Here is a 23,023-nt window from a genome sequence, read left to right as displayed (position 1 = left end):
AATGCTTGAAGTCATTTTACAACAGTAGTCCGACGTTTTATAGAGTGCGAGGGGCAAAAAGTTTCAGAAAAGGTAAACATATTGTCTGGTACCCATTATGCTTATTCAATAATCGAAGTCAGGACGTCATGAATCAGCAACTGACAATAGTGCTCATTTACTTTTGTGTATAATTGTCGTGGGATTTGTATTTATTTCTAAATAGAACTGTCTATCGGTAGCCTCACAATTCCGCTCAGGTTGCACATTTTCTCTTGAATTGGAATATGCCTAGCATGTTTCAATTCTAGAGAATATGTGCAACCCGACCAGCATTGTGAGACTACCGATGGGCAGTTCTATCCACTGGACTACCCGGTTTGTTATCAATTCCCAAAACCATTATTAGTTAATAGGTCTATATCTTCATAATTCAAAGGAAAAGACGCATTTTGTATGTTTTCAATAAGTTTATATAAATGCGCAAATTTACGAATTAACATCGACATATTGACAAACTTTTATTTATTTATTCTTAACGTCAGTGCAATAAATATTTCCGTTTTCCCAAGATTACAAATGGCAAAATTGGTCACATCAAAATAGGATGGTTCAATAATCAATATATACAGTTACGTAATATGAACACAAATTGATAATAATATGGTAATAATCATCATTATTCACCTTCCTCGCCCATGTCAAGTTTGAGAAAACAAAAAGTATCAATAATAAAATGTAACACATTTTAGTTAAATGAAAATCAAATATTTTCCAACTTCGATTTTATAAACCTTACAAAAGAATCTTGTTTGTTTGCACGTCTACATCAAATTTATTTTTGGCTTTCATCCATTAGAGTGTATTAATTTAAAGAATGCATCACTAAAAGTTTCAATTTATTACTTCCATTTTACTTTATTTCATTGTTATGTTTTAACATTAACACTGCTAGCTTGTTATCAAAAGAATGTATTTAAAAAATACCGGCGCTACCTGCGACGTTTAATTATGGTTGTCACGGTTAGTTCGTGCGTTCATTATTAACGATCATGTCCATTTCCACTTGGATAACGTTAGTGCACGTTACTGGTGCTGGAATAGAAAGTCATTAAAATCAGTAATAACTTTATTAAAGGCTTTATGCAGAGTACTTTCTCATTTCCGATGACAATACTGCCTTTAATAGCACCATGCTCCAACTAGGTTTCACATTAAGGACCTTTCTTTGTTTTTTTTCTTTTTTACATTAACTTTTCACTATCTTTTTTGTCGTCTAATACTGAAAACGGTATTTTTTATTTCAGATACAGGATTAAACAGGTGCACTAAGGATGCCGTCTTTTTTCTTATGTTTTATGTTGATTCTAGTGAACACATTCAGTGAAGGAATACAGCTTTCAAAAATTGAAGAGCCGGACAAAGGTAAATAAAATTTAATGATATGCATGTATATTTGCTTGCTTATTTTTGTTAATAGTTTTGTTTTCATGAAGAAGAGTGCGGGGTGGGGTCATTCCGTGAAGCCAAATTAATACATTTTGTGAATATTAAGTAAGTGGCCAGTTTCACTGTACATGGCTACTGCAGCGTTATTTTGAACAAATGTCTTATCTGTATCATGATTCATTATCTTTGTTTTTTCTTATTTTCTCCTCTTTTTTTCCTTTTTCTTTCCTTAAAATATAAAAACAAACTTTAAATCCTGCTAATATGAAATTTTCGTGTTTCTTGATTAAACTTAATAGTAAAATACTTTGATCGTGCCAGAAACTACAACTTGTTTTTTAAAAGTTCAAATACATGTAGTTGGATTTTGATTAAGATAGAAACAAACGGAATCCCTTAAGAACTACGTGTATTAAAACGACAAAATTGAAAATGCTGCAGACTCGGTTTCATGGATTGTACTTGAAGGTGCAAGTCACCGTCCACGCTCGGTAGCACCGGCTTAAGCAGAATTCAACATTTAAACACGAAAATGGTGAAATTTGAATTTAGAAACAGCCACAGATGTGTTTATACGGGGGATTTTCATATGATCATAAACCTTTTATCAGGAAATAGATTTTCTTTATTCTATTTCTAAAAGTAGTGAGAATTAAATGTCGCGGTATATTGTATCTCGCTCACATCTGTTCTAGTACGATAAAGATAATTATTTAATTGAACACGACTTTTCTTGACTGCGGTTCATTTTATTTACAACATAGTGATTCCCCAGTCAAAATTCTATGATAAAAATGACCCCTTTATTGTAACGTTACCAAACCGCACGTGAAAGAAATTTTACTATTTCTTGTATAAAAACGGAGCACCGGGTATACATTATATGAGAAGAACACGTGCATTAACTGATAAAAATCACGTCAACACGCGTCATTGCTGCACCTTTTTTAAAGGCATATTATGCCTTAGAAAAATCTTTTTTAAGAAATAGCAAACAGCAGTTTTATAGCATTTAGATAATTGTTTTAGAGATGCTTATTACCTGAACAAATTGGCGATGAATGTAAACTTCTTTATCATAACAGTATCAAAATGTAAAAGGTTCATGTAATTGACCAATTATAATCTAATGGAAATTATAAATGCATAAAAAGGGTTTTGACATTTAAAGATAACAGCTTTTCTTGGACATAATTGGCTTTAAATATGTGTGACTCACGGCGCCGAACAACAATTATGACAGGGGAAGGTCGCAATTATTCGCAAGGGTCATTTTGTATGTGAGGGAGGTCATGATACTTTAACCGGGGGTCATAATATTAAGACCGAGAAGGCATTATTCTATGAAAATATATTGTTCGTGTGGTATTAATTCTATGGGAGGTACTGTAGATTGTTACACCGCGGCCAGGGGACTTACACGGTAGCTTTGACTCTCCAGTGGTCAAACAATCAAACTGAGCCTTCAACATTTTCATTTTTGACGTTTTGGACGGTTTTAACGGATTCCTTTTGTCTCTTTTATAAAATGTTTAAAATAAATGCAAGAAACAATAAAAACTACCCTTTCTATTTCAGACATTTTTCAGCCTAACATATTGATCAACTATGTATACTATCCGATTTCGGCGACATGGAATGAGGCCCGGACAGTATGTCAAAGTCTAGGCGGAGATCTAGCAAAGATTAATTCAGGAACATTTGTGGACATAATTGCTAACATTGCATTTGAAAATTACCAAACAGACATCTTGTATGTACACTACTATTCATTGAACTAGACACGTGTTCAAAAAAACAAAAACTAGGTCAAATAAAACTAAAAAGTTAAATTCAGCAAGTAAATAATAGAAATATCGGATAAGTAACAGCAAATGTACCGTGAAAGTAATTCATATTTAGCAAAATGTTTAACGCAATTTAAGTAATAGATAACACTGCTGAGTTTTTATCAAAGTGTTGACTCTTTGACCTAGGTCTCTTAAGAATTATTTTTATGGCTTGTACTATCAATTAATCTTTTAATTTTCTTTATGAATTTATATCTAATTAATCTGATTAACCACTCATAAAAAAGGTACTCTGTCACAACTTTTCACAACTTTGTTGTAGTTCAAAAGAATATTGGATCGGGCTTGTAGAAATGACAGAGGACAATCATTTCTGGGTATCGGATTGCTCACCTCTGAATTTTGGCGAAAACTTCCCGTCTAACTGGAAAGACAATGAGCTGTGTTTCCGGATGAGAAAAGATCACACTGGGGAGAGAAAGAACTGCAACACAAATCAGGGGTTTTTATGTCAGGTAGAAACAGGTATGAACGTAATTATGCTCAATTATATCAATAGTAAGAGTGGACAGAGCCGGTTAAAATACGCGTGTCGACAAATGACAAGTAATTGCTTAGAATTGTTTAACCATTTTCATGGTATCATTCAATAATGTCATACTGTAGGCGGCCGACAAAAATGGTGATTACTAATATTATGCATTTGCTGATGCTATATTTTTACAAACTGAGAGATTGCCTTGCACTCCATGTTCTTTGTATAATCCACAGCCTTTGTCTTTTAGATACTTTCAAGTTTCAGATTTTGATTATGATTTAGTGACCTATTTTTATCTTAGAGCTACAGCTTTCAAATTTGGACTATATGCACATTTAAACTTTGATATCAGTTGACTTACTTTTTACCCAGATCACTTGAGAATAAATGTGTCTTTTACAGGGAGTGTTTCTCATGTGAGCGATATAGAGCATTTAGTCAATTTTGTTACGGTCTTTTTGCACACATATAACGCTGTTGCGTTCGGCTGCTTCTTTTACGCCTGATGTTCGGATAGTCTGTTTTCTTTGCATGAACTGCGCTGTCTATTTCTTTCAGAGACGCTGCATTCCTGTGTTACTCCATCAATCGTAACGTTTTGACCTTTTCTTTAAAAGACCGTCAATATGGTCAGAAAAACATTTCATATTGTTGGTATTTCATACATCCAGTGTCATTCATATTCCATATTCCTCATGGCATTTGTATTTATTATACACTATTTTCATGTACTTCATGTCATTTGTATTTCATATTTGTTTTCATATATCCATGCTATTTGTAATTCATTTGCCCAATGTTATTAGTATTTCATATATCCAATGTCTTTTGTATTTCATGTACTCTGTGCTATTAACATTTTATAAATTGTGTGTCATTTGTATTTATAGACTTCATGTCATTTTATATCGAATGCGCCGTGCCTTTATATTTCATTTAATCACATCTTTTGTTTGATACCCCTTATCTCCACATTCACAGCAATTTATAATCTTGGCTCCTAAGCTAATCTTGTTACATTTTCAGATACTCCACGTCACATCACGTATTGTTTGTAAATTAATTCAGGAACTAGTGTGACCGATGTTTGAGTGTAAGCTGTAACGAGATAATTGTATTCATGTGTTTTATTTTACAGACGTTCCATGTTCATACATTTCTCGACTAGACAGTCAGTTTCTGTCAATGAGCACTAATAGCTCGGACTGTAAGTCAGAATGTTCAGGTAACGTTGATTGTTGGGCCACCGTCGAGAAGTTTCCAGATACATGTATCATGTTGGCCACGATGGATCTTGGACAAGGAATTTTTCAGATGTTCAGCAAATTTTGTTTGAATGGTAATAGTACATGTAGTTTCTGTTACCTACAATAGAAACAAATATTTCTCTTGAAACATTCAGTTAGCTTTCTTATCTTTATACGAATACAGTTTAATTCACTGTGATTGTATGAACGTTATATCCAAGTTTGGTTTGTCTATAAATTAAGTAAAGTATTTGATTTGGCAATAATTTATCAATGGAATTTCTGGTGATTAAGTTTTGCATTTTGAAAACATGAAGTATTTTTTTTATTTCAGTGACACTAAACACGGCGATGCCGGTAATTGCTGAGAACAACAGTTATATACCTGGACATAACTGCTCTAATTTAGGTAGTTATGTAGTTAAAGTATTGGTGATAGTTGGTGATATCTATTCCGCCCATTTCCGTTACATTGAATACTAAATAAAGCTTCGATGTTTTAAAGATCATTATAAGAATCTTGTGAAAAATATTTGTACCGGTTAAAGTTAACTCTGTATAGCAGGATAAACCTTCAATGCAGGAATGCCTCAATTCATAATGCTAGTGCAAATGATTCCTTTATGTTATAACGTCTAAGATTAATTCTTGTTTGTATTTAGTTTTGTTTTTCAAATATTTCATTTCCATTATCGATTTGACCGATTTATGTTTCTTTCAGGATATACACCAGTTACCGTGCCAACACCAAGTAGCACGGTGGTACCATCTTCATCCGTGGTGGTTGTACCAACTTCTTCAACTCTTTGCCCGCCTTTAGTCGTTTATTCAAGTATTTCTTCTATTTGTTTAACAGAAACAAGTATAATAACGTCTTTAGTTACAGAACATTTTTCTGTCCCTTTCAATGTTACACAGACCGTCAATGTGACACACAATGTATATAACACTGAGTATTTTAATATCACTCTAACAAACACAGAGTTTTTAAATATTACTCAAACTGTGTATTCAACGAATTCATTTACTGACACCTACACGGAAACAATTCATTCAACTTCAACAGAATTTTATACAGTTACACTCACAGTGTCATCATTTGAACAAAATAACTTTACCACGGAGCAAGCGGAAGTCATCGCCAAGGAGTTCGTGAAAAATCTAACAGTTAACTCTAAATCAACTGGAGCTCATATGCGGAAGTTGACAAGTGCAGACGACAGGAGAGCGTCGGTTAAGTATATGGGTACCGTCGGTATAATTGCTGTTGTTATTCCATTGACTATTTTACTTTTACCAGATTTGAAAAATGTGTTCATGCATATTCGTTCGCATCGTTCTATTTATAGCCGTAGACAGTTATAACAACACACTTTCTTGGATAAAAAGTTTTCATGGGTGCATTGAAATGAAAAAATAAGTGTCTGGATGGATGTAAAAATGATTCTAAACGTCATTTCTGGGAACTTGCTGTAAATGAGAAGTGACAAACACATAATTATGCTAATAAGCCACTCGTTTGAAATATGTCTTTCGGACAAAAGCATTATTATTATAAAAGAAAACTTGTTTTATAGATATTAATCTTCAAAAAGGGTGATGTAAATATTGCAGGAAATTGTCGAGCAATTTCATTGATACCAGTTCTCGAAAAAATTTACTTACAAATTTTACTGAACAGACTTACCATATGGTTTATTAAGTATGACAAATTAATTTAAAAGTCAGTTTAGGGTTAAGAAAGGCAATTCTATTATTGATTGTATTTTCAAATCAGCATTCGGTTAGAAATAAAGTGATAAATGCTGTTGGTAAAATATACTACTGCTTTGTCGATTACGAGAGAAGAATTAATAGAAACTTTGTTTATCACAAACCTCTTACACAAAATGCTCATTGTAAGATGGTGAAGGCATTAAAAGCAATGTATTCCACAGTTAGATCATGTGTAAGATACATGTGTATAACAATTTATACTCGGGACTAATTTTATTCACATGTCGGTTTGAAACAGGGTGACTCGTTATCGTCGTTACTGTTCATGTTTTTCTTGAATGACTTGATGAATAATGTCAATTCAGACATAGATGACATCTTAAGTAAAATCAGTTCAATTGAATTTAGCAAAATATAAGAAAACAATGTTAATTAGTCTTACACAGATTGCTATTGTATTCAACACTTTTTGTACCAGAAATACTTTAATGCTTACTGAAGATGCAGAGGACTTATTATTGCCTTTGTACTATTTGCACTTATGCTCATCAATTTGTATATATGGGATGTGTACAATTTTTACAATGTTTAATGCTCATAGTCATTGTTTGTGGGCGATTTTAACGTTTTAAATAGATGTTTATTATTATTATTATTATTATTATTATTATAAATTCCTAGAGGAAAAATAAAATCGTTGATGTATGACTGTTTCAAAACAATTTCTCATCACGCATAAATCGGGATCGTACAATTGTCATCAAAGTAAGTTATTAAGCATATGTCTCTAAATGCAGACATTTCAAATATTTGCAGAAGTTGAAGTAACAATAACGAAAATACTTAGATACACGTATCTTTGTGAGTTGATCGATCCGTAGTTTGAGTGTTTAGAAAAACTTGATGTTTATTTATTTTCATACTTTTCAAGAACCCTATGTACACATGTATTTCTGTACCATTGTCTAAACAGGAAACCATGTTATATCTAGTAAATATACAAAACAGTTTGAAAGAAGTGACATGTGTGTTTATATTTGTCTGAAAGAGGTATGCATAACTGAAATTCAAACTTTAATCGCCATGTTTTTTCTGGATTTATCATATTGTGCATTTAGTAATAAATGTACATGTAGTTGCATGGAATGCATTTTCTATTTCTATTTAATGCTTAATTTCATATCAATAACAAGTAAGTTTTAAACATAGAACATATTACACATATTTGTTCATAATTTGAAATAAGATTCCGCTCAACATTTTTCAGGAGTCGTACGTATAATGAACCCAAAGTAGAATCACAAAAGTTTGATGTTATAACTATTTTTGACATGTTAAACATGTTCAAAGTGACCTTGATTGAGTATGGTGGATAAGACTCATCATGATGCCAGTGACTTTAACCTGAAAATGAGTGTTACATGTAGAACTAAACATATTTAAGTTTTTTGGTATAGATAAACAAAAACAAAATGTATAACCAATACCGACACGTACTGCCTATTGGGTCATGGCAATAGCTCCACCTTTTCCTTGAATTGATGAGGTTATTATGGTGCTGTATATAATCAAAGCACTAAAAGTGCTGTTAGCGGCAAGACCCAAAAATGTGTATAGAAATACTTAATCAAATAAATAGGAAGACACTTAGTTTATAACTCGACCTGGTTTAATCAATCAGCTAAATATGGCAATATAGTTAAGACAAATTTATTTTAGTTATTTATTTTAGTTCGATTGTGTTGGATGGTATAATCTTATTGGAACACTCTCGAATCCGTTCCTGGAACCAACCAGTAATAAGCAATGAATGTGAAGGTTTTTGCTCAAGGAAACAACGACTTGCCCCAGACAGGGATTGAAACCACGCGGTCAGCAGTCTTTAGATTACTAATCCGACGCATAAACTACTCGGTTACGCCGCCACGCCAATATAAAGAAATCCTTTTTAAGTATCTTGAGCAATTATTTCGGACACATGACCGATATGTATAGACTCTTCATCCGCATACTCCAAATCATTATATTGAAATATTTGAACTAGAAAAATAAGGGGTGAGAGGTAAAATAAATTATTGATTTATATGGGATGAAGTTTCCTTCAAAATATGAGAGGTCAAGTGTCTAGGATGAATCTTTTGTTTCCTAGTCTATATTTTGGTGATTTGCAAAGCAACATCAAAGGTACTCGTGCATGCATAAATTTAAAGGCATGATATGAACTTTGTCCTAGCTTGAAAAAAAGTTTACCTTTACAAATTCTTTTCTATCTGCATGTAACGTACATAATGCAGAATTATCGTTTAATGTATGAAAAGTCTTGTTATTGACTTTTTTTCATCTTTCGCAACATTTTTTACTGCGCAATAATAAATCAGATTTTAGAGCTTTTGGTTATTTTCGCTTACTTCAGAATGTGGGTTGTTACTAAAGCGGCTTACCAATATGAATAATTGTAAAAGTCAGTATGAAATTTGTTATAATGTGTTGTAGGAAATGTCACTGACAAACATTGATTCATGACATGGAACAATAATCTATGACAATGTTGAACGGAAGACGCAGCTGTTTTTGTATATATCAATTTTCATATAAACGATGATGCTACAATTTAATCTGCGACAAGATCATGCAAAATCAAGCTTGTTTAATCATCGCATAATGGTACACGCTTGCAGAAATAACGAAGAAACATTAACATGTGGCGCAGAATAGTTGTGTTAAACATATATATTAAATGGCATTACCAACTGAAAGATACACATATAATTCTATTTACAATCACAATAATTGACATTATAAACTGAATATGAATTGTGTTTAATTTTCGAGTTTAAAGGTCTGCGTACTTTCATAACCTTCATGGAATCACAAAATGTTGCATTTTCACTTCCTGTTGTTGTTGTTGTTGTTGTTTTTGCTGAAGTCGTGGCTCTATTTTTTAACTTCGGCATTTGACATAAAATGTCTGTAACCTCACCGGATACTTTTTGAGTTCCCAAAAAGGAACAAAGGTCGCAATGGCTGAGTGGCATAAAGAATTACATCTCAAGAACACGAACCTTTGGCAATATTGTGATTTTGTTACAAAAAGATGTCGTTTATAAACTGTCTAGTACATAGGAGTTACTGACATGCAGACAAAACTAACGATTTTAATTACCAAGTTTTATCAAATAGGTTTTAGATAATTGAAACAAAATTAAAAATCTGCTTTCAAGTATTGTACATCTAGTCTATCCAAACAATCATATTCAATTAATAAAACGTATTGATTAAATCACTATAAAATCATAAATGCGCCCATCCGTTAAACATATTTTTGAACCGTAATGCAAACACGGGTGTTCTGTACAGTATCTAATGTTGCTATGCAACAGAGGAAATGGAAGGCACTGTCTCACGAGAGTAATGAAATGTAATGTTTTCACGCGCATTAATAAATGGAGGTAATTTCCTTTCAGTTTCCTCTAAACATCATTTTTACTATAACTTTATGTACAAATTTATAGCTGTATTCAAGGTTATTGACAACAGACGACATTTATGCACGTGCTGACAATGCATGTAGTAGTTAAATGTCGTACGGGATAACCTATATTCAATTGAGCCGAGTCACGACAAAACCAACATAATCCGCGCAGTCTGATCAGGATCCATGCTGTTCGCTTACAAACCCTATTACAAGTAGAGAAACTAACAGCGAACAGCATGGATCCTGATCAGACTGCGCGGATGCGCAGGCTGGTCTGGATCCATGCTGGTCGCAAACCCATTATGTTGGTTTTATTGTTTATCAGTTCTAAGGTTGTAACTATAGATCTTATATTCAGCGATTTTTATCCCGAGAAGATTTTTCGTTAAATGCTGTATCAGTTGTTTTGGTTAGACGTACTACATTGGTTACTTTAATACTGGTCACAAAATTTTATGAAGTTTTATTAAGTTTGTAAATTATGGCAACTGTCAAAGTACTTAAGAATCGACACCCACCTTCTCCCCAAAAAGAGAGAGGGATACTTGATTTAATAAACCATTTTACTTTTAAAGATTTTTTGTAACAATTATACATCTTTATAAGATATAAAATATGTGTTTAGATCAAATATACTGAAACAAAAAAGAAACTTTCTCCAAGTTTGAATGTAGATATGTCCAGGTTTTTTTCTTATTCATAACTATTTTCAACATTTTTGAAGTTATGGTTGTTCCGTTTTTAATATGTTTTGCACTTTTTTGTAAATACTATACTTTTGTATATAACATTGTTTAAGAATTAATACTGAAAATTCATTCGGATTAAAATCAATAAATGTAATTCCAGTGCCGTAAATACAATACAAAATGTGACAATTCAGTGTTTTTTTAGTTGTTTCATATCCGTGTAGACAATTTTGCAAGCGCTTGACCATTTCCCATCTTAAAAATAAAAGAGAAAATATAAGTCTAAAATAAAACAATTCAGAAGAAAGAGGGTCATTTTGACCTCTCAATACAAATAGGGTAATATTAACCGCAGCATGCCTCAAATTGCGGATGTTACGAAAACTTAAAGCTAATGGATTTTCAAGTTATTACACATTAAGGCCATTTACTTCTTAAAATAAACCAAAAAACGAAGTGCAAATCCTTAATGCGTTTAATTGAGGACTATAATGTATTCTCAAAACAGGGCAATAAAATTAGACTATTACTTTAATTGTAAATATTTTTACTTTTCTTAAAATCTTCATTTTTTTTTTAGGTTGGATTAAAAAAAAAAATTGGCTCATCTGGAGGCAATTTTTACCCTCTATTGCTACCCATGTCAGCAAGTAAAAGCTTATAACTGTTAAGTTTCTTTTCACCGATGTTATACTTATAAAAATGTAAACGATGGAAGCAAGATTAGATAAATTATGTAAGGTTTCAGAATGGTGTAATTTCACCCTTCCCAAAGCGAACACCGACTTTGTTAATGGTAGTAATTCTTACACACCTTGACTTAACATCGTACATGAATATTACTCTGCGATAAATTATCATAATTATTTTGTACTGTTTTCAAATAATTATATATATTTTTATAACTTCTGATTACTAGTCGAAGAGTAATCAAAATAGAATGTGATTTTGTTTTGCTGCGTGTTTGCTGTAACAGGTTGCCGAGGTGCTATCCTTTTTGCCTGCATCATCTCTGAATATCGAAGGCATCATGTATAGTGGAACATGTAAAACAACAAGGTTTGAAATACAATGGAATTATTGGATGTTCACTATAATGAGACATCTTTATGACACTGCGCCTACTGACAAGGTTCTTAAACATGACGAACCTGAAACGGCGCAGTTTGAACATATATGCTTCAAATAAAAGTTTTGTCAATGAACAATGTTTTAAACAAAGCAATGGAGTACAGTGGCCAGACTGTTGACTATTGCACAAAGAGAAACCGTAAAATCTTAATCAAAACATCCACGTACAGCGCGAAGATGTTGTAAACATATGATTAAACTTCTCAGCCCCTGAAGGTCTTGAACTGAAAAAGCCCGATGCCTAAAGAGAGACTGTATGTACTGCGCATGAGGGCCAAACTATATTTGGCATATAAGCGAATACGATAGGTTTAAACCCTTTGGCTTGATTTCTGTAAACATGGTGCTTTAGATGGTTTCAGTATGTAATTAATCTGGATAGACGTTTCGGACTCAAAGAAAAAAACGACCCAAAATTGATAGTCAAACTAAATTGGGATGCACTGAAACGGATCGTTAAAGCATTAAATATATTGCGCTGAGATGTTGGCACATAAAACTCGACTGTTTCTGTAGAAGTTTTATTTTTCAGAATGATGCAACCTATGCAGTTTGCTGGAAGTCGATGCGTTATTATTGGAAGTGCTTCTAACGGGTGCAATAAAAGATGGTGTGGGTGTCAACACAAACAAGGACTGAATTAGTAATAGTGATTCTGAACATTTTAATGAGCTCAGTTTAATACAATACGAGAATCTCTTTTATGTTTTTTGATGCAGTTCACATAATCGTACGAAATTAGCATTGCACAACTATGAAACGTGCATGGTATAAAACAACAGCGTATGTATTCTGATGTTCATTACGGATAACCTGATGTTACGTGCAGTTTACCGGAGATGATTCACAAAGATGACAATGCTGAATGATTACTGTGATGTGAACTGTTTTCACTGAAACAGAGAAATTTTGATGAATTAAACAATTTTGCATGTCAATTTCAATTTTTTTTCATATGCCAAATTACCCCGACTAGGTCTTTGATTAAATATTATATAATTATTTTGTATTTAGAATTACATTTCCCTTTAACCCCTTACTAAGAACTGGAAAACCTGGTCACAATTTGACCTGCTCGCAGTGTCAAACACACAATTTTGGATTGTCGTCTGACAAAGGGGTCTGAAGGCAGGGAGAGGTATGGTGGATATTTGAAAGCAACTTGCATGGCATGTTGGAGAGTGGTATGGTTATTTAAGTTCATTGCCTCGTTTGAGATGTAATTTGTACCTCGTGGCTTATGGCTTTTGATTTTGACTTATGAGTTTTGAATTGTGGCTTAAAACCGTTGACTTAAGATTTTTAATAGTAACTTATTACTTTTTGAAATGACTTGAATACATCAATCAAATATTAAACTAAGGTTTATTATTAGTCGATATAACTTTACTTATACCAGTTACCATTAATTAATCTTATTTTTGAAAGACTCTTACAGTATATGTGCATATTGGTAAGTTAAATCATTCTTATACTAGACCAGCATCATTACAGTTTAATTAATAGAGCAATAAAACAGTTTGGATGCAGAAGGATTTTTTAAAATAATTTTAAGGGAATGTACAAATATATGTACGCCTTTGCCTAAGAAATATAATTGTTAAGGCTGTTGAAAAAACAGATGACAATAAATGAATATTGTTGCTCACTATGCAAGCAATTATCGGTATGTCAGGAAGGGTTGGATATAAGTTAAGAATTAAGATATAAGTTAAGAATGGATGACAATATAAGGAATGAATTATTAAGTAGGGCAATTATAAAGTAACCTTGTTTTAATGATTTTAATGACAAAGCTAAACTAAAAGCTTTTTTACAAGTAAGACTTTTATAACCGTCGTATGAACAACAATATGGATGTTTCTTTTAATTAATTCAAAATTTCACTATTTTTGTGTTTAAATGTTATATTCTGCTTAAGCCGGTGCTAGCAGGAATGGAGGTAACTTGCAATTTCCACTACCGTCCATGAACAGACTTAATTAAACCGAACCTGCAACATTAAAAAAAATAACTTTAAACCCCCAAGAAGTGTAATTAAGGGAGATAAATCTGCAGTACACAGTTGTAATATGTACTGTGGAGTTGTTTACCTTTAACAGCCAGTTTTTTTAAGTATTTAATTTTGTAATCTTTTTTAATATATACATTCATGAACGAGCCTGCAACATTTTTAATTTTGTCGTTTATATAGGAGACTATGATAAATTAACATAAATCTAAATGAACTGTGAAATCTAACTTACCAGTTTCAAGTTTGTTAACCAGTGCTCAAATAATCTAAAAAGCGCAGATTGACAAGGATATTGTTTATAATGCCTCAGTCACAAATGACAAACGGCCGCCGGGCGGCGTCTTTTCCCCCAAAAATTCGTAATATCGGCCAGTGTCTGTACGGCACTGTGACAATCGCACGACAGCAGCTGAAAATTTTGCTCATCGGACAGGCGCCATCGAGTTTAAAGTACAGTCGAGACTGTCATATGTGACTTTCCCAGGGATCTTCAGAAAAAGGTCGCATATGACAGGGAGTCTCTAAATACAGTCTCAAAGAAAATTAAATTTAAATATCATCTATCTGTCTATATACCAATGTGACTTACAGATCCTGTATGTTTTGTGATTGATATTGTTACTGTGTTTACGTATCTTGCAAAAAAATATATATGGATATAATTATGCAAATAAAACAATTTTTAAACATCAAAGAATATGTAAAATGTGTACTGCAAATATTTGTTCACATTATATTTAATCAATAAATTACATGCATTGATTTCTTATTGGAAAATTTGACTTAGAATTTATAGAAAATAAGGTTCTAATTACCTCCCTTTAATGGCCTTTATTTACATGAAATGTTAAATTGGGTGATATCTTTACAAATAATGCTTATTTGAACTTACAATATTGACAAATCTTAATTTGAGCATCATATTTATGAAATAAAACCATGAAAAAATTGTGTTACAGGATCTTTTAACAATTGTCCATATCCAAAGCTTTTTCTGGTTCGGTATCAATATTTTTTGGTATCAATATTTTTTCCGTATAAATTATGCAGCCATAGAAAGGTAAATTAAAAAAAATGCTGCCTAAAGAATCTTCCGTGTGCACTCTATAATTAAAAAAAATCTAACACAAGTACTCAGGCCATTTTGTACATTACACACACATCGATCGCATCATGCTTTCCATGAACAGACGCTACGTCACTTGGTACCTGCATGTATCTATATACATGCTAATTGTGTAATTGAGATGGAGGTGTGAAGACTTTGTTTGCTAAGTGCTGGATTATAATTGGACTTAATTATTTTGGCCCTCTGGGTGTTAAAAAAGGGATTCTTTATCTGATTAACGGATAATTAAAAGGTGTGAAAGTCGTTTAAATCAGACAAAACATTGCATTGGGACCGGCCAATTAAGGTCGCTTGTCACATATGACAGGGAGTCGTTTAATACAGACCATTTATATAGGAAAATACGTTGGGAGTACTGAAACAAGGTCGGATAAGACAGGGAGTCGTTTAAACCAGGGGGTCGCTAAGGCAGTACTACTTAACATCTAACGGCGTCCGGACGATAATTTTTGGGGTCAGTAAGTTGAAAAGGTCATCTGGCGGGGATCGCCCAATCGCCAGGCAGCACCTGGACATCGCCCGGAACCCGCACGGCGCCCAATTAGACACCAGTTGGCGAACGAGTATCGCCCGGTACCAGGACGATTCATGCACAGGCACCGGGCAGTCGTTGTTTCGTCGTACGGCGATCGCGCGCCTTGAGTTTGTTGTAATTACGGCTTGAGTTTTTTGTTGTTACCTAAAAATGCATTTGTGAATTTCTTTGGATTTAGTCGGGCAAGAACGTCTACGTGGACTATTATTAAGTAAAAGGCAAACTACAATTGTTGCATTATTTGCTCGACCTTCATCTTGTCTCTATCAACTTCCTTCTTTCCTGGCATATTGACCACTGACTGATTTTTAAAAGAATATCATAAAATGACAAAATATGATAAACAAGATCAACAAGGAAATGCGGCGTTCAATGAACGCAACCCCCACATGACCCAGCAACAAGAACCAATGGCAAGGAGCCCAGGGGGACCTTTACCGCCGGCGCTAACGCGGCGACCGTCTGATCCATTTATAAATCGCGCAGACGTCATTCGTCAAAGCCGCCGATGTTGTAAAAATCGTTTCATCGGACGGGGCCGTTATATTTGTGACCTAGGCATTACAATAATTGTATTTTTGTAGAATATCAGTTCGCTGAAAGAATTTGTGTAAAATATACGTCTCATTTATCTTTGCTATAGAAGATAAAATTGACATTGGCCTTTTGAACGTCTACATGCCTCCAGATAAGCCAAACTATTTCAAGAAAATCAAACTTGAAAAAATATACTCTACAATTTTAAGAAAAGTAAAAAGATTCAAGATTCAATGTTAAATGTGCAATAAATGACTGATTTTGCAGTATTACTGGTTGATTTTGCAGTATTAATTACCATATTTCTACTGCTTAAATAATGTTGACATAATAATGAACATTTTAAGGAGATAGACATTGATCAGATACGTCGCTATACAGTAATGAAAACGTTCATTTACAGTTAGTGAAATTCATTCAGTTCTTAAGTATTTAAAGAACAACAAATCTGCTTCACCAATGGATAACTATCTTACATGAATACCTAAAAAACTTAAATCTAACTAAATTTAACCAATTGTTTGCAAACTATGTAATATTATGTTTGATCCAGGTTTCTTTTGGAGCAATCTGAAGTACTGTAAAGAAGTAATTTTCCTTTATATAAGAATAAAGATGATATAAACGATCCTGATAATTACGAGAAATTACTATTTTGAGCTGTTTCGGAAATTTGTTGTGAATAGTCGGTTGAATAATTTTTAATAATCTAATAACATAATCTCCGAAGAGCAGTCTGGGCTATGAAAGAAATGAGCCGCGTCACGACAAAACCAACATAATGGGTTTGCGACCAGCATGGATCCAGACCAGCCTGCGCATCCGCACAGTCTGATCAGGATCCATACTGTTCGCTTACAAACCCTATTGCATGTAGAGAAACTGAGAGCGAACAGCATGGATCCTGATCAGACTGCGCGGATGCGCAGGCTGGTCTGGATCCATGCTGGTCGCAAACCCATTATGTTGGTTTTGTCATGACGCGGCTCAAATACAGTTTGTTGATCATATTTTGTCACTAGAATGTTCAATAGATTTGTACTTGATCAAAGGAATCTATATTGTGCTTTTATAGATTATAGAAAAGCCTTTGATTATGTTAATAGACTTTCTTTATGACATAAATTGTTAAGTTCAAATATAGATGGTGAATTAAATATTTTAAGATAATATACAATATGTATACAAATGTCAAATGATGCGTTAGAGTCAATGACCTTTTTCTTTTTCGAGTTTCTGCCGTCGACCAGGCGAAAATTTTCAAAATAAATACTGGCAAAACAAAAATTGTTGGTTTAAACAATATTTATTTCTTCATCAATATTTACAGACAAAATTACAATATATAAATTGCATTCAGGATTGAGTAGAAAGCTAAAAGCTTATATGAAACTCTCTCCTGTGAAAAAACATATTCAGTGTTAGGGATTTTCCCTAACTTTACCGAGTACCTGGGACTCAGTGCTAATACATCTGTTACGTCCCACTTCAAATGGGACGAGTCCTCAATTTACAAAAATGTCAATGTTTGCATAACTTCATAATACAATCAAATTTGTGTACTTTATCTATAAATTGACGTCTGTGTGCTCTTGAATAATATCTAAGACTTAGAGGTCAATAAACTAAAAAACATTAACAGTCATGTTCAATTCGTCATGTTGAAGAGCCTGCAAATCGACGGTCTACAGTCTTAAACGGTCTCCAGTCTCGAAGGAATGTGGAAAAGAGACTGCTGACTTAAATTTACTTCATATCTAGCATTAATATAAGCAATGGATAAGAGTTTATTTAAATACTTTTATATTTTTGTACATATTTCCATGTGTATTGAACCTTTTCAAAGGTAATATTTTCCTAATTAACAACGGAACAGTCTCATATCTCAAAACATATTGACAACAGTGACTGTTGATGTTTGTGGATACCATTGATAGGTTGGCCCAAAACGAGGCCGAGCACTTGCTCCTAGTCTACGTTTGGGATATAAATCTGCATTGCTTATGAGAAGGGAACAAATCAAAATGAGGTGAAAGTCAAGTTCTTAAAATACAATTTATTTAAAGCGGATAGAAAATCCGTTTTCAATCAGAGCAAAAAAACTTGAGAGAGAATTAACCATTACCGGGGGAGAAAGTGTTTCATCCCAGGGACTTAACGGCTCTTTTTTTCTTTCCTCCCTGGCAATTTTAGCGAGTAAATTGATATGTTTACTCAGTAAACGCGAACACTGATATTAACATTTTATTTTAGTAACAACTTGATAATATTATATTTTTTGCAATAACAGTTCATTGTACCTGCATTTAATTCCTTCCATATATTTACAAGAAGATAATGAAGAGTTTCAAGAGTTTATTTCAAAGTACATTCGGGCAATATGCTCATGTGTACACAGTACGTATAACAAATAAGCATACAATACAATCAAATAATAAATACCTACTACGTAGCTATGACGTAATTTGTGAAGGATCATAAAAAGGAGCTGAACATGTCAAGTGTATAAGATTCAATGCCTATATCCAAATTTAAATAATTTCTCAACATGGGAGAAAGGAAGATAAATAGACAAAAAAGAAAAAAAGAGATCAGACTAGAGACACAGAAAGTGGAGTAGACGGGGGGGGGGGGGGGGGGGGTCACTGTCATACAATGGAAAGTGTACAAGTAGGTCCTATTTAAGAGACTTACAAGAATTAAATCTTTAAATAAACCAAGTATTGACAATTTAAAAAGATTTATTTATAAGTAATACAGTAATGTGTTTCCTCGTGACAATATGCAAGTTTAAAAAAAAGTTATTTAGAAGGTTAGCCTTGTCAATATCTGATGTTATAGGAGTACCATTATCAATAAGTGTGTTTTATTCCAGTGTTATGTGATGATGGGTGTAATAAATTGTTTAAGTTGTTTCAAATAGTCAGATGAGCTTATATTTTCATTTTTTTATTTTCTCTGCAAGTTTTATTGTATATGTTTTTTGGCATTTCTTAGAATTTCAGTAGTTTTATTTCTTAATTGTTTGTATATGTCCCAGTGTTGTTCTTTTTGTGTTCTTTTTGCTCTGTCATATGCTCTTTTACGCTTTCTCATGAATTTTCTTAGATCATTGTGCATCCAAGGTGGGTCAGAATGCCGAACTGTAATTGTTTTATGAGGAATATGTTTTATGATTTTATCAGTTACATTTGAAGCGTAAATGTTGATATCTTCATGGAAGAGAGAGTTCCAGTTAAAAGTACACACATCATTTTTAAAATTGATATAATCGCCCTGATTGAATTTCCAAATAGACAGACCTTTTGAAGCATTTACGATGTGGTTTGGAAGTTTTTAGACAGCAGTAGATAGGACAGTGATACCTTACATTTTGGGCAAGAAACGGTTCACCTACACCAAATAAAGTCACCTCGCATGTCGATGATAAAAGAAAGATATCAATAAGAGACTGAGAAGATTAAGTAAAGTGTGTTGGCTCATTGATAACTTGTGTCATGTTATATTGTGAAGCTATTCTATTTATTTTTGTGCTTGTGGAAGACTTCAGCATATCTAAATTTAAGTCACCCGTGATCAATATATTATCAATGTTTGTATCAAAAGCTAACCCTATAGAATTCTCAATTTTTCCCATGACAAGTGAAGAAGAGTTTACCGGTCTGTAAAATGAGCCAAAAAGGATTTTTTTTTTTGTTTTGAAAGAGAAGTTCAATCCATATACACTCTAGCCCCTGAATTTCTAAGTCCGTTCTTCTGTGAGCTGGAATGTGGTTTTTAACATAAACACAAAATTGTTGTGCTTTATAAAAGGAAAAGGGATGTGTTAGAAAATATTAATCCTTTAGTTTGATTATTGGTAACATGCTTGAGATTGTTGATTTTTTTCATTTATGTATAAAAGGTATTCTTTATTTCATGTCATAGAAATTATACTATGATCTTTATGAGGATTTTCCTTGGCTGAAATGTATGAAAACTTCTTTAGGTCAATCTATTAGATATTTCAAACAGTCACTTCCGTGCTTGATTATAAGAAAATCATTTATGTTAGAATTAGATATCAGTTTTTATTTTATGCTTTTCAGTGGATTACTGATTTATCCGTGAAAATTATATTTGATAATTTCACAGTAAAAATTATCAAAATATAATTTCACTTTTTTCAATGACGAAACTACTTTTTTAAGATTTTCCCCATGTAGTACCTCAATTTTATTTTTACTGACAATTCTGACAATGTCAGGCTGTCAAAAGAAATAGCAAAGCTGAAATAGATAAATAACTTAAATGTCAAAAGTAGTAAAGAGAGAAAACTTACTTCTATTCCTTCAAATTCCAATCACCAAATTTCGTCTCTAAAAATTTTTTTGTTTCGTTTTTACAGTCTGAAAAATACATTCCTTCCCCATGCAAAACTGCTCTTGATGACATTTGGGCATATTAAAGTATCCTACGAGCAATAACTGCCGTATGCTTTATGAAAAATTGAAAAGCATTGACAGCCATCACTCGTAAAATAAGTAAATCAACCCAGCGTTCCTTAGCAAGCTTCCAAGTTTTCCAATTTCCTAGCTCCTTTTCTGAATGTTTTCACTTCTGTCAACACTTATTTTTTGTCTGTTACAATCCTCAAATAAGTTTTCTTTCTTTTAAAAAGGTGTATGACTAACAAATCCAAATTATATCCTTCTGAATCTTACACAATTATTTTCCTCCCATGAAATACACAACTTTAAAAAATGGCTGCCGTTTACATTTTACAAAGCCAGGTCTAATATAAATTCGCAGTAAGTAACAGAAATATGGATGGATGGTTGGACTTTTTCTCCTACAAGAATTGTTTGTTTTTATTATTAAAACAAGCGATCATTCATATTTTTGATAAAATGAATAAATATCACCGTCATTTAACCTTGATTGGCGGACTTTTTTTTTCAGCTCAAGACTTCTTGTTTAAAATGAGAAATTCCGTCTAAATGGGGCTCTCAATGGGGGAAACAGATTTTAATATTAACGTTAAAATTATGGAAATTTCGTTTTAACTTGTTTTTAAGCATAAAATAAAAAGAAAATTTGTCTGTTTGTTGTGTAAGATGTAATTTTATTTCATCTCGTGAACTTTAAAAACAGTATTCTCACTCGTGGCTACGCCACTCGTGAGAATACTGTTTTTAAAGCCCACTCGATGAAATAAAATTTCATCTTACACACAAACAAACAAATATCCTCTATATTCAAAGTTGTCAAAATTCCGTGTGTGAATCTAATAAATGTCTAAATTAAAGAACTTTTGAAAAGGTAAATGGTTTTGAAAAATACTTAAACATTTAGCCACCAGATTTAGCAATAGTTTTTTCTTCAAATTTAGATGTATGGGCCATAAAATGCCAATTGAAACATGTAGAGTTTATAGTTTGATAGAAGTTTAAGAATGTGTGGTTTATGTTCTAATCATAAGCAAGGTTATGAATTTCATTATTTATGTAATTTTTCACTCACTGAGAAAGACATATTAAAACAGTTCTTATTTTCAACCAAACATTCTTAAATTTTATGAATAGTGAAAGCAAAATTGTTTTGGTTAATCCAGCAATCTGCAGCAAGAAAACCATTTTGTACTTAGTAATACAAAATGATCACATTCACCAATTCTAAAATTACAATGGTATAATTTCTATTGTTTTTATTTTTTCCTTATGTACGTGTGTTCACATTATTGCCATGGTTTCACTTTACTATGTCACTTTGTTTTGTACTGTACATGTTTTGTTCTATTCTTATTTTCTCAAACTTGAGGTATCAATAAAAAAACTTAAGACTCCTCTATTATAAATTATATCAACTGATATGGATAAAACCTGCCACATTAGTGTATTTGAAGTCTTATTTTAGCATGATATGAAAAGAAAGCATAATAAGAAAGGAAAATGTATTATTATTATTTATTATTGTTGAATTGTACACTAACAATGCTACCTTTTTATCTGAAAGTATAATAAAAGTACTACCTGCGACGTTTAATTATAGTTATCACGGTTAATTCGTGCATTCATTATTAGCGATCATGTCGATTTCCACCCGGATAACGTTAGTAAATGTTATTGATACTGGCATTGAATATCATAAAAATCGGTAATACATTTCTTTAAGACTTTACGTAAAGCACTTTCTAATTTCCGATGAAAAACATAGAGGGCATTGCCCTTTTCAAAGGTAATCGAAACAGTTCATAAAGCAGACATGTTTTTATGCGTCTGATACTAACAGTATTAGTATTTATCACAGAAACAGGAAGAAGAACACGCATGTAGGATGTTTTCTTATATCAAGGAGTTTTTCTTTCGTTTGTTTTATCTTATGGTTGTAGTGAAAACATTCAGCGAAGGAATACAGCTTTCAAAAATTGAACCTGTCATAGGTAAATAAAATCTGATATTAGATATTATTTGTTTCGACGAATCCAAAATAAAAATGGGTTTGTTGTTGTCTTTTTTGTGAGGGTTGGAGGCGACAGAGAACAAGAATGTTTTATAACGTGAATCTTATGAAAATTTAGATAATTTCTTTATCAATATTTAAATAACTTCAGGGTAACTTCAATAATAGCTATATTAGATATACATTTTCTTTTGTTTTTCTCTTTCTCTCTTCATTATTTTTGTATTTTTGAATGCAAGAAAAGAATTTGAGCCGTGTCATGACAAAACCAACATAATGGGTTTGCGACCAGCATGGATCCAGACCAGCCTGCGCATCCGCGATCCATGCTGTTCGCTTACCAACTCTATAAT

At 32.7% G+C, this 23,023-nt stretch overlaps 1 protein-coding gene across 1 annotated transcript; it reads left to right on the top strand.

The window, feature by feature from the left end:
* Positions 1 to 1,001: 1,001 nt before the first annotated feature.
* LOC132724824 (uncharacterized) lies at positions 1,002 to 7,310 on the top strand. The gene is made up of 6 exons (XM_060709777.1): positions 1,002 to 1,404; positions 3,007 to 3,181; positions 3,541 to 3,743; positions 4,895 to 5,095; positions 5,338 to 5,412; positions 5,725 to 7,310. Exons 1-6 carry the CDS (start codon positions 1,314 to 1,316, stop codon positions 6,366 to 6,368), a joined length of 1,389 nt encoding a protein of 462 aa, XP_060565760.1. The 5' UTR covers positions 1,002 to 1,313; the 3' UTR covers positions 6,369 to 7,310.
* The last annotated feature ends 15,713 nt before the right edge of the window (positions 7,311 to 23,023 follow it).

The sequence above is a fragment of the Ruditapes philippinarum genome, unplaced genomic scaffold (assembly GCF_026571515.1).
Source record: "Ruditapes philippinarum isolate M1 unplaced genomic scaffold, ASM2657151v2 ctg4375_1_1_1_1, whole genome shotgun sequence".
Lineage (NCBI taxonomy): Eukaryota > Metazoa > Mollusca > Bivalvia > Venerida > Veneridae > Ruditapes > Ruditapes philippinarum.
This window is presented reverse-complemented; position numbering and strand designations above follow the sequence as displayed.